General features: G+C 39.2%; 1 protein-coding gene across 1 annotated transcript in view; it reads left to right on the forward strand.

Annotated features, from left to right (window-relative positions):
- Window positions 1-13694, forward strand: part of TLN2 (talin 2) — a 579984-nt gene that overhangs the window by 418046 nt on the left and 148244 nt on the right. Inside the window, exons 33-35 of the mRNA XM_027851789.1 lie at window positions 7591-7684; window positions 11185-11274; window positions 13000-13122. Of these exons, the coding sequence (XP_027707590.1) occupies window positions 7591-7684; window positions 11185-11274; window positions 13000-13122 (307 nt within the window). The remainder of the gene's footprint in view (window positions 1-7590; window positions 7685-11184; window positions 11275-12999; window positions 13123-13694) is intronic.

Below are 13694 nucleotides of genomic sequence, written 5' to 3' on the forward strand. Positions count from 1 at the left end.
TCCATTCTGGAACATGGTGTTCATCGCCTTTGATTGTGAGAAGGAAAGTCTAGCAGAGTAGAACTAGTTTTCAGAGCTGAGATATCCTAGGGGAAGGTCAAAATTGGTCTTTTAAAGTTCCAGGTATCAAATAAAAGCATTGCTCCAAATGAGTGTCATCAGCATTCATTACATTCATACTTCAAATTCCTACTTAGAAAATTGAAGAAAAGTTGAGGATAAACGTGCCCCCCTTAAAAAACTTAAAAGAAGTCTTTCCTGGACACAATAGATTATCCAAAGTCTTCTATTAGTCCAAGTGAGCATAGAAGCCCAGGGGTCTTGAAAACTATCCTGTTGCATTGCTTCACCTTTTAATGTCTACTATAGGAATCATTAGATCGTAGACTTAGAGCACGAAGAAACCTTGAGAGACCATCTAATCCAACCGTCATTCTACAAGTGAGGAAATGAGACCCAGAGAGGTTAAATAATCAACACCACACAGAGTTAAGTAATGCAAATGTAATTATGCCCCTCCCCCCCTTTTTTTTAACAAATGAGGAAACCAAAGCTCTTTAAGGCAATGTGGCACAATAGAAAGAGTGATAAACTTAAGTGCTGACCATGGAGTCGTCAGACCTGAGTTCATATCCCAGCCCTACCATTTACAGTGGTATACTGGATAGAGTTCCAGTCCTAAAATCAGGAAGACTCATCTTCCTGAGTTCAAACCTGGCCTCAGACACTCACTAATTGTGTGACCTAGGGCAAGTCACATAATCATGTTGGTCTCAGTTTCCTCATCTGCAAAATGAGCTGGAGAAGGAAATGGCAAACCACTCCAGTATCTCTGGCAAGAAAACCCCAAATGGGGTCACAAAGAATTAGACATGACATACCTTGGGACTTTATCCTATGGCTCTATGACTTGGGCAGGGTCACCCAGCTAGTACACAGTTCAACTGGGATCAGAAGACAAGCCCCCTGAGTCAAAGTTGAGCACTGCCTCCGTTGCGTGCTACAAGTTAATCATGTAAGAGTGATGAAATTAAAATAGCTCCATCACAAGAGCAAACTGTTCTGAGCAGATGCTGGCAACTACTCCCCAGGAACTCAGCATCTTTTGTGAAGCATTCTTCTCCATAGTTTTAGTCCAGGTAGAAATGCTAGGGCAAAGAAGGGGTCTGTTCCTGTCTGAAAACTTTGGCTGAGGGACCCCACCACAAAGGATGAGCATGTAGAGCAGCCAGACGTCATCTTAAATCTTAAGCACCCCACCCATTGTTTCTCTTCCTATTACAGGATGAGAAGATCTTAGATCTGTATCCAGGAATGCCCATAGAGGTCACCTAGTTCTGAGGGATTGAACACACAGCCCACACTACTTTAGTGGGCTATATTAAAATGTAATTTAGAAATACTTAGCAAAATAAAAATATAATAGAACATAGGTAATGTTAGTATGTGGTTTTCTGAGTCAGTCTGCAGCCTCCAGGGATCCTTATATAAGGGTTAGGAGCTCCATTTCTGTTTGAGTTTGACACTAAGTCAAGTCTAAGTACTTCATTCCATAGGTTAGGAAACTGAGCCTCAGTAAGAGATGAAGTGATGTGCCCAAGGTCACAAAGACCCAAAATCTGTGTTCTTTCCACAGTACTCTTCTGCTGCATATTAAATTATCAAGGTTAGAGTTCAAATATATATCCCATACATAATCTAGTAAAAAGCATTCATTTGATTTACTTTTTCAATGAAGTTTTGTCATCTGTTCTAAACTACTAGAAAACAGTCACATATAGAAATAAGGGGAAAGTACATTATGCACAAAACCATAAACTCTTTATTTGCAGTATTTTAAGTGCACATTGACTTTAAAAAGATAACAAAATAATCTCTTGATTTCTGTGTCACCTTTTGAACTCTTTTCCTTCTACATATTTTCCCCCTATTGTTCTTGCATAGTTACCGTCAGTAGGATGTTGTTCTGATTGTCCTTTATTCTGAATCATCTTTTTTCATAGCCTTTTTTTTGGTCACTTAATACGGGGAGGCACTGTATTCATATGTCACAGTTTTAGCATTTTCACAACCTTTGAACCAGAGATTCTTAGCCATTTTTTTGTGTTCTGGACCCCTTTTCACCATCAAGTTTTAAAAGTGTATAAAATATAATTCGTAGAATCAAAAAAGAAACCAATTATATTGAAATACTGTTTTTAAAAAACAAGTTCACAGACCCTAGGGTATGAACCCCTTGCTTTAGACACATTGCTAACCCCTCACTTCGCCCAGAAGAGGACATCGAGGCCCAGAGAGGTGACAGTCTCTTTCTTAGGGTCATGCAATAGAAAACCCAAGACTAGATCTTTGGCCTTCTGATTCTCTGGTCATTGCTCTTTTCATTATCCACCCTGATATCCCTCGGTCATTCATATGGCTGTCATATGACTGAACGGTAATGCCAGTGTTGCTTTTCAGGGCATGAACAAGCCAGTCCAGTGTCTCCATCCTGAATTTCCTGCCCTCCCTGCTCCCCTCCCCCAACCCCCCAACATTTTCAGACTTGCGCCTGCTGTTCTTTGGTGGACTGCTCACCCCTTCTGCCCATGGGAAAGCCAGTTTTCTTCTCAATAGAAAATGGATCACTGCTTTGTGTAATGGACCCTCATTTCTTCCTCAGGATAAAAGAAAGGGAGGGGGCGAGGGCAGAAGACATTCGAAGAACCCAGTCGTCTTGTTTCAAATATCTACAGTGGCACAGCTTTCACTTAATTTTCATTTGCTTTCATTTCACATTAGGGATGTGGAAACTTGTTTATTTCCTTCAATTGTGCTGGTTCAGGATGTTGCCAAATCTCATGAGTCTGGTTGAGTTGAGAACCATTTTCTCAGGTTTCCACCAATCCCCGTCTTGGGATAAGCAGCTGGGTTGGTGTTCTCTGATTCCCATCCAGAGACTGAGAAACCAATTTTCAGTTGCAAGAAAAAGGTGCTCTGCCTCCATTCTCCCTCCCTGCTGCTGATGCTGACACTGCAACCTTGCCAAGCCCCTGGCATGAAATATTCGACAACTCGAGAAGCAATTTAGCCTGCTACCCTTCCAAAGCTGCCCTAGGTGCTGAGGTTATACTGGGGATCGTAGGACCCATTTCCACTTCTCTCCCAACCTTAGCACTGACTCTCTAGGAACCTGCAATTTAATTAACACCTGTCTCCCTCTTTGCCACTTGTATTTTGCTATTGGTCCCTGCTGAGCCTGCTTGAGCTCCTCAGAGACTGTCACCAAAGCTGGAACAGCAGTTCTCTTTGTATAAGAGAAGAGAGAGGGGAATTGGGATGTGCAAGAAAAAGAAATGGTCTTTTTTGCATTTGCCTTTGATCATACTATTTCTTCCTCCTCAGTCCTAATTGCTCTCCTGCTTTGCTTTTTTTCATTTGAATAGTAGCCATTCTTTAGAGTACAAATCAAACCCTACCTCCTTTAAAAAGTCTTTTATGATTACTCCAGCCCCACACTGATTTCTTTCTTGCCATTCCTGATCTTGTATTGGTATTTGATTGTTTCAACCCTAGTCATCTCTCACCCCCCTCTAAACCTGGAAAATATATAATCTATCTGTCTATCCACATCAATGTACTCTGTGTGTGTGTGTGTGTGTGTGTGTGTGTGTGTGTGTGTGTGTGTGTGTGTGTATAACTACAGCTGTATGCATAGACAGTATATACAGAGATAGTATATATAGATAGATAATATATATTGTATATAAATATGTGTATATATACATGTATATATGTGTATATATAGTCTGTTGCATATACATATGTGTGTGGAGAGGGAGGGGAGAGAGACAGACAGACAGATGGACAGACAAACAGTTCTCTTGGGCAATGTTTTGTGTCATCTCTTTTCTGGTTTTCTTACATTCCTGTTTACATTTTTGCAGGCATATGTCTCATGTCTCTAAATAGATTGTAATTAAATTCAGCAAACATTTATTCAGGACCTCCCATGGGTAAAGTCTGATCCATAGTGAGAAGTACTCAAGACAAGGATCCAAGTTTTACAAGTCTTAACTCTTCCACTACGCCTAGTATTGTACCTTGTAAATAATGGGGGGCAGCTAGGTGGCACAGTGGATAGAGTACCGGCCCTGGACTCAGGAGGACCTGAGTTCAAATCCGGCCTCAGACACTTCACACTTACTGTGTGACCCTGAACAAATCGCTTAACCCCATTGCCTAGCCCCCTAAAAAATAATAATGATGATAATAGGGGCAGCTAGGTGGCGCAGTGGAAAGAGCTCCAGCCTTGGAGTCAGGAGGACCTGAGTTCAAATCTGGCCTCAGACACTTGACACTTACCAGCTGTGTGACCCTGGGCAAGTCGCTTAACCCCAATTGCCTCAAAAAAAAAAAAAGCCTAAAGAGGAAATAATGGGCATTCCATAAATATTTGCTGGTCACTGAATCTCTTTATCTTCACTAAAATTTAAGTAATTCAAAGTCAGGAATAGTGCCTTCACCTTTTTTCCCTGTGCTGTATCCCTTAAGATACTCTGGTTTGGGTCATTTTAGTGTCACTTAACACTGAACAGTTTTCAGTTTAGAAATTCCTTCAGTAATCTTTGAGGTTTGAGGCTAAGGTCTAGTTGCTTTTATCCTTGAATAGAGGAACATCCCTGGTTTGTGTTTTCATTATCGGTCACGCCATCCCAGCGCCATATGGTAGCTGCCAACTGCGATATGTTTAATGTATAATAATCTCTTGAGTATCCTCGGTAGACGTTTGTGATTTCCTGAGTCGGATACATACAACCTTTCGCTTTGGGCGCCCTTGACTTCATTTGTTTATTCTTTCTCTACACTCTGAAATGAGTAAATAAGTGTGACTGATAGCCAAATCAAGGCTACTCAGTGTCTGTCCATATTGCCCAATGAATTCCTCAAGTATAAGGTACAAGCCCTTACATTTAGAATCTAATGTTCTGCACCAGGTGACCCTGACATTGGTCAGAGCTGAAGACAAACCAAATGAAGAGTAGACCCACTGGAAGAAGCATAAACTAATGAAGCAACATTTCTGTACAAATACGAAGTGATCCTGACCTACCTTACAACTGCTGTGCCACTAGTATTGGGGTGTGTCGATAAATGCTGATTTATTGACTTATTAAGCCCTAGTCAGGCTTCCCCTGAACGGTACTGTGACAACTGTAGGATAAGGTACAGTCCTTCCTTACCCTTGAAGGGGGTGTCACTCTGTCCCAGTGTTGTTTCGCCATTGCATGCAGTGGAGGAAAAAAATAGCCCTGTTTTGTCATATGTTGTCCCAATTGAGTATTTGGATTTTTCACAACTACAGTTACTAAACATTTTTATAAAATCTGTGGGCGAATGAATGAATTTGACCAGAGTCAAAATGGGGGGGAGGGGGGATTTTTTAGTTCTTTCCCTACCCAAAGTTCAACATTTTTTTTCCTTTCTCTCCCCTAGCTCATCACCTTAAGTAAATTTAAAATTCAAACTAGAGTCTAGAGTCTTCTCATCAAATGATTAAGCTGATTGTCCTTTGTATATTAGAAAAGCCTCTTCGTTCATTTTGCATATTCTCTGGCAAATTCAAAACAATTTATTAGTAAAATAAATTTATTCACTGACTCCAAATCCTCTGCCCTTTCCATTGAAGGGGTTTTCCTCTTCATAGAAGGGGTTTGAAGTAGCAGCTTGGTATTGTCGAAAGAGCAATGAATATGGAGACCAAAGACCTAGGATTTATTTCATCCAGGGTTCTGCCACCAAGAGGCTCTGGGCCTCAGTTTAATCATCTACAAAAGTGAGAGATGTACAGCTTTCCTCACTAGGTTGAGGAGGACTAAATGTGACCATACATGTTAAGAGCTTTGTAAACCAGAAAGCAATATAGAAATGTCTCAGGTACTGTTGTCATTTTTATTATAGGACTTGAATTTGGTCATGAAGAGGAAGAGTAACTCACATTTCATTATGATTCACTAAGTGCACAAAGCCACTTACTTAGAACAACCCTGTCAAATATGGGCAGAATTTAGATAAATGAAAAGAGTATTCTAGGCAAAAAGGAATAGTGAACAAAGGCTTAGAGGTGGGAATGAGAATGATATATTGGGGTGGGGAGCATGATACATTTGGTTGGCTTTATGTGGGAAGTTATAAGAAGTAATTTTGGATGATTGGATATGAACCAAATTATGGAGAGAATTGAAAGTCAAGCTGAAGATTTGTTTTCTTTTTTTCTCCCTCCCCTAACCTTGTTGTTGTTCAGTTGTGTCCAGCTCTTTGTGACCCCATGGATGATATCATTCATGGGGTTTTCCTGTAGTGGTTTGCCATTTTCTTCTCCAGTGGATTAAGGCAACAAAGGTTAAATGACTTGCCCAGGGTCACACAGCTAGCAAGTGTCTAAGGCCAAATTTTAATTCAGGTCTTCCTGACTTTAGCCCCAGCACTCTATCCACTGAAGCACCTAGGTAAACAAAAGTTAAGTGATTTGCCCAAGGTCATATAGGTAGTCTGAGGCCTGACTGCAGACCCCTAACCTTACTTACTCCATGTTAATAAAAGACACTCAGTAATTTAAGTAGCACCTTACAGAAGTTTTTTCTCATTCACTTTCTCCTCACTGGAACATGTTGACCTGGACTCACATACACCCTCCCATTTTTGGCTCTAGCTCTTTGCCTCACCTTAACTCTGCTTTACCTTGAAACACAATAGCCACCTTTGCAAGGTCTATCAAATTTCATTACAGTACATAGCAGTGAAATGTGTGCCCTTGACATAATCCAGCTCTCCGAATTATGGAACTCTTGTAGCCTAGAGGAGGTGGCAGTCTCTGCCTCCCATTCTAGAAGAGGCTGCTTATGGAGGATTGGACACCAAGAATGCCCAAAGTTTTCAGTCTTTCCCAAAGGTACATGGTGGTCCCGAAACAGTGCCAAGATTGGATCTAAGGTTCTGGTTTATTGGATCTGCTGTCTTTACCCAATCCTCAAATGAAGATCACATTTTTATTAAAGAATAGTGTTCAGTCCTGCATTTAAGGACTATAAATTCATGTGGGAGTTTATGAAAAGTAGTTTTAAAATTCCATTGCACTGTTTACAGTATGTCTGTGGTAATCAGTAGTCTCTTATTAAAATCTTAGAAATTACGAGAGAAGGTGTCCAGATTATTCCTTGTAAATAGCTAATGAAGGGTATTAAGAACAATATGATTGTATTACTAGTTGAACTCCATTGGAAAGTCTTGCTCAAATACATATATTGAGAAAGTCATTAACTCTGGAAAGAAACACAAGTTCCTCTCAGAAGTCAGACCAATAATCAGAAACAAGGTAATGCTTCTGCTTTGCTTGAGGGGAAAATTTCCTTCCGCAGTTATGTTTCTTGTGCTTTTTTTTGTTTTGTTTTTTGTTTTTGTTTTTGTTTAGAACCTAAAGCTTACAGAAGAGCCTTGAATGGGTACCATACCCAACTTAATTAATTAATTGAATTTCTTATGAATCAGAAAAATAAATTAAGAGTAATTTCATCATCCATCTTTATAAAAAGATTTTTTTTTCCTTCCCAGAGCTGTGACAGAAAGCATTAACCAGCTCATCACACTGTGTACCCAGCAAGCACCAGGCCAGAAGGAATGTGACAATGCCCTCAGGGAACTTGAGGTACTATTATATGGGATGATGCTTAGAGATTTCAAAGGGTGGAAGGACAGGTGCCATCCTTCCATTTTCTTGTAGGATTACTGCCCTGTGCCTTTCTTATTTCCTAGTCTTTCTGGGAAGGGAATTGTAACCTATCCTAGTGGACAGGAATTCCTCCTGGTGGAGTTGAGAGAAGCATCATTACTGCCTCTACCCTGGTGTTTAGGCAGAGATGTATTTTGTAGAAAGAGTCTCATATATAGAGGAGGAGAAAGTCGTTGTTACCAGCTGCTCTTTGGTTGGTGCTGTGGATCTAAGACCCAAACTGAGCAAGTGGTTGAGGCAGGTTAAGATAATGGTATATCCTGAGGCAGTTGAGAATGACAGCTCACCTGGGACACGCTACTTACTGAGGGCAGAGTACATTTTGCCGGTTCGTTTTGTCTTCCTAGAGTTCTGGGTGATTCTCTAAGTAGGATGTTACAAACTGATACTTTTTGACCAAAACGGTTAGAACAGAGTCATCAGTCCTAGGGCTCCCCACGACCTGATACTAATACTGTTGCAGATATGTCTGAAGTCCTAACTCTTGTACCTTAGAATAAGATACAAGTATTTGTGACAGAAAATAAATGAGAGCCTGTCCCTCCCCAACTCTTGAGGAGTCAGCCATTCTATAGATAGAGGGCATATTAAACGGACCAAATGGATATCTCAGTAAAAATAAATTGGTTGTATTTCCATGGACATTTGATTTCCCTACAGAGATGCTACTTGGTTGTCAATCATTCAGGCTGTATGTTCTTCGGTCCATGTAGTTCTGACGTCTTGGGATTACCCAAGCACCTGGAGGAAATTGCACAATCAACCAGAAATAATTCTGACTTCCCACTTGCCCGTGATGTAGTCTCTATAATTGGCTTTTTATTCCTGGCCTTGGAGTAGTAGCCTAGAACTCAGGATGTACAGTTACTCAATAAAAATTGCTCAGACCCCTCTCCATGAGCCTTGAATTTAAATCTACATATTTCTCAACAAAACCAGTGGAGGCCTTAGGCCTTTTCCAAAATGTAATACCAGAAATCAAATTCTTCTGCTATTTTTAGACGATAGGACTTCATGATAAATTGTGGGGCACTCTCTTTTGTACCCTGAGCTCAGGTCACTTCACTCACTGCCCACTACAAAGGAGAGAAGCTTGAGCTGAGTTTAAGAACTGTGAGTAACCTTAACACCCGTTTTTGCCAGGGCAACACAGCCTCCAGGGCCCTGAACTTTTATATGATTTTTGTACTGTTTGTGAAAAGTAGAATTGACTTCATCACCTTAAACATAGGGTCAGCTGTTTGTCTTTACTTGGTGACTTAGCGTTACATCAGCTTAGCTGTTTTTTCTTCTACCCTGTGTTTTTAAGTGGTCTGGTGATTAAGCAGGGACAGAAATCTTGATTGAATCTGCCAGTTGGCTTGGGCAAAAAGTGTTCAGGTTTGTTTGTCTCCCCTTTACATAGGAAAAAATAGATATAAATTTTATTTGATAATGTATTTCATACTTGAATTCTATCTGAAGATGCTTTCATTAGGGAGGATGGAAAGCAAAATTAGAATAATGGCAGTTAGTATTTAAAAAGAAAAAAAATAGGATTCTGAATAGTCCATTTAAAATAAATCCTATTTAAATGAATTTTGCTTTAAGGTGAATTCTTCAAAAAAAGTGAAACTAATGATGCAGGAATTTACATGGTTGGTTAGCTGAGCCCAAAATAGTGGAAGCTATGTGAAATAGATTGTGGTTATAAACAACAGAAACAGTGATTAATTGGAAGAAAACAAGGGGGAATGAGTTTTGCTCCACAAAGCGTTCAATATCTATTGATAATTTATTTTTAGAGAGAGAATTTTTTTTTTGATTGGAAAAATCACATTGGGGAGATTCTGCTCACCAGGTACCCTTCTGGGTTGAGATTTGGTATGCTTTTACCTTCATAATTGATCCGCAGGTAGCTGAAGCAGAGGGAATTGTCTGTATGTACATGGAGATAATGGAGATACTCTGTGATCTTGTTAATAATAGCAGATAGGCTCTGGTACTCAGAGTAAGGCAGAAAGAGTTTATTATTTCGGGGCTGATGCTTTTGTAAACTACTCAGAATGCAAGGTGGTTGAATGAGTTATTTTCATCAATAATATCCACTGCCTGATTAAGTTTTCAGTTATTTGGGGGGAACCTGTCTTTTAAATTGATTGGATCACAGATCAAGAGGGGACCTCAAAGGTCATCTAGTCCAACCCCTCTCATTTTTATAAATGAGGAAAGTGAGACTCTGGATATTTTAAGAAATTTGTCCAAGGTCATTTAGGCAATATAGCATCAGAGGCAGTTTTTTAACTCATACTCCAGAACAATTGTTCTTTCCACTCTCTCTTCAGAAATGGGGTCATCTGCCTTTAAATGTCACCATTCTTTTTACCCTGCCCCTTATTCCTGTACCTTAAACTGAATATGGATGCCTTTGGGTTGTAGTGGAAAGAGCATGCCATTTGTGACTTTGGTCAAGTCCCTTGACCTCTTCAGTATCTTCATCTGTAAAGTGGCCTAGATGACCTCTGAGGTCCCTTCTATTATATCAGATAAACGTTCTCCTATTCCCATCTGATGTTTCTTAAGACCTCATCATCAGGACATCCTAAGAAGAAAAAATTGGCTTCTGACATACACACATATATATATCTATATATCTATATATAGATATATATATCTATATATATATCCCTATTATATGCCCCACTAGCTCAGTAGATAGGAGTCTAGGTTAGACTTTTCTCCTTGATAGCATTTGAATACAGCTTACCCAGGACTTAGATAACAGATAACCAAAAGAGTGATGGTTAGTTCATGGTGTCCGTGTAGAGAAAGAGAGAAGTAACATCTTCCCAGATGGAGTCCAGGAGGTTTAAGAGTCAATAACTTTTTTATGGCTTTAAAAAGAAAAACAAAACCAAATTAATCAACCAACCTAAATTATCTTTCTCTCAGACTAGTCACAGATGAATTGTCCTTTCTCATCATGCTTTGCCTACCCATGAAGACAGTAAGGGAAAAAAGTTTCAGAGTTCAAATGCTGAAAGATCCCATCTGTTATAAATACAGAATAAGTCAATGAATTGAGTCCTTGAAATTAAACTGTACTTTCATCTCTAAAGGATTGACTAGGAAAATCTTGCATTGCCACATCCCCTCATGTCTCCCCTACTTTATTAAGTATTGGCAATAAAAGTAATCAACCTCTAGCTTAATTAGCACTTGTCTAATTAGTACTATATCTGATTAACAAAAGTGGTCTCAAATAATTTAATATGCATGCTTCAAGAATTCAAAGTTTACCTACTTAAAAGTGAAATGAACACTAGTGACTGGAGCTCTCCGTATAGGAAAAAAAATTTATTATTTGTTCACAGTAGTATGTTGAGTCACTTTCATTCCGTATGGCACACTTCAAGGTTTTTGTTCTCTTTCTGCAGACTGTTAAGGGAATGTTGGATAATCCCAATGAACCCGTTAGTGATCTCTCCTATTTTGACTGCATTGAGAGTGTAATGGAAAATTCCAAGGTAAGATTGCTTTTGTTGTAGTAGCTAGATCAGCGTTCTTGTGTGTAAATTAAGGAACCATGTAAGTTCACATGTAATTCACGTGTGATAGGGATAGGTGTATACATGTATGTACACATGCATACAGATAAACACACCAAAGGCTGGGAGCGTCTTAGTAACATATTCATATGATCACTTCTTCCGTGACTTTATGTGTACACAGACACGTGTGTGCACATATCTTTATGTATATATACACGTGTTTATATGAATGTATTTATGAATGCAATGGTCTTGTAGGTCACTTATAGCTCTTTTTCTCTAATACACACACACACGCACATGGAGAGAAAGAAATGGAGGGAGGGAAAGAGAGAGAAATATATATGAGAGTACATATATTTAGATATTTGGACTCTTGTGCCCAGAGAATGTTTTTCCAGCTACATTGAAGTTCATTTCTGAAATGCCCTATTTCTTCATTCCCTTCTAATTATAATTAAGACTTTGCTTTTCTATTTATAATCTGCTTTGCATATCCAGGAAATAAAGTTGTTTTCCTTTAATCATTAGGAAAGTATCATATACCTATTCTCACTGCAAGAGGAATTATTGTCTAAAGGATCTTTATCACTAAAATGGCATATAGATTTGGTGGTGCCACCATCTTACTAAGGAAATGCAAATTAATTATGTTCATTCTTCATTTCACTACCTGTGGAGAAAGTTTAATTGTAATACACACACCTACCTAGTAGTCTTTCTTGAAGAATTAGCCACACCTATGAGCCCTTTTAAGTACTCTTGAGTATATATATAAAATTTATAATAAATTATCATCCAACATAAGGTAAATATAAATATAAAATCTAGAATAGTTACTGTTTTCTTTTTTAAATTATTCTAGTAATAAATAAATTTTGATTTTAATACTTCCTTGCACATTGATACTACCAAGTAAATTTCTTGGTACATTCAGTCATGTCTGACTCTTCATGACCCTGTGGACCACAGCATACCAATGCTGTCCCTGGGCTTTCTTGGTAAAGATACTGGTATAGTTTGCCATTTCCTTCTCCAATGGATTAAGGCAAACAGAGAGTAAGTGGCTTGCCCAGGGACACATGGCTCGTAAGTGTCTGAGGCAGGATTTGAACTCAGGTCTTAATTACTCCAGGTTCAGCACCCTATCCACTGAGCCACCTGCCTACCTCTTGGCACATAGTAGACACTTCCTAAATGGATGTTGAATTGGATTCAGTCAGTCAACAAACATTTATTAAGTACCTACCATGTGCCAAGATTGTGCTACTCTTAGGTGGTACAAAGACAACAATTAGATAGGTCCTGATTTCAGGAAGCATGTATTCTGTTGAAATGAACATTTATTAAACGGTTTTATCTTCATAATTAGCTCTTACATTTAACTCTAGAAATGTGCAGCTCTAGGAATTCTCAGCTTAGAAAGAGACACCCAAGTGATATGTACTTTTGATACTCTTATATGAATATGCCCTCTTCCATTAGAATAAAAGATACTTTGGACATGAAAGTTTCATGTTCCCAATTTTATCATTTTTCTATTTAAAACTAAATTGGTATAATTTGCCTGCCCTTTATTGTTATCAATAAGGGAGAAGACTAGAAAGAAGATAGAATTAAATTTCCTTGAAGATTAAAATTTTAAGCCAGCATTAGGCTGTTGCACACACTGTTACTAGAACAGCGCTTTCTTTGTTTCAGGTTCTGGGTGAGTCGATGGCAGGCATATCTCAAAATGCCAAGACGGGTGACCTTCCTCTGTTTGGAGAATGCGTGGGAATTGCATCTAAAGCCCTCTGTGGCCTCACAGAGGCTGCAGCCCAGGTAAATCCTTTTTGGCCAACTGTATAGTAAGACATTGATTCTCAGCCTCCACTTGAGATTCAAATTACATTTTCCATGGATCTGCAAAAGAATCTTGAAGGTTATCCAGGGGGGAAAAAAAAGGATGTGAGCCTGACCCCTCATTCAGTCACAAGGCAAGGATTGACAGGTTTTTTAATAGTAAGATGATAGGATACGATTCAATCCAATCCAGAGAAAGTGGCACTAGAAGGGTTTTTGCCAGGTGTGTGGTGCTTGCTTATAATTTTAACTACTAGGGAGGCTAAGGTTGAAGCAGGAGAATCTTTTGAGCTCAGGAGTTCCAAACTGCAGTGGGCCAAGGTAATCGGGTGTGTACACTAAGCTTAGCATTAATTGGTGATCTTCCAGGAGTGAGGAAGGGAACTAGGTTAGCTCCTATGCTGATGAGCACAGGGCCAAATTCATGAGTAGGCCCTGTATTTTGGAAGAAAGGAAAGAAAGAAAGGAGGGTGGGTGGGTACCTTCCACATTTTTTGTTTCTAAGTTGAGAAGATGAGGTACAAGAAGACAGGAGAAGTTCTTAGCTAAGA

This window comes from Vombatus ursinus, unplaced genomic scaffold (assembly GCF_900497805.2).
Source record: "Vombatus ursinus unplaced genomic scaffold, bare-nosed wombat genome assembly UNPS02009205.1, whole genome shotgun sequence".
In the NCBI taxonomy this organism is placed as follows: Eukaryota; Metazoa; Chordata; class Mammalia; order Diprotodontia; family Vombatidae; genus Vombatus; species Vombatus ursinus.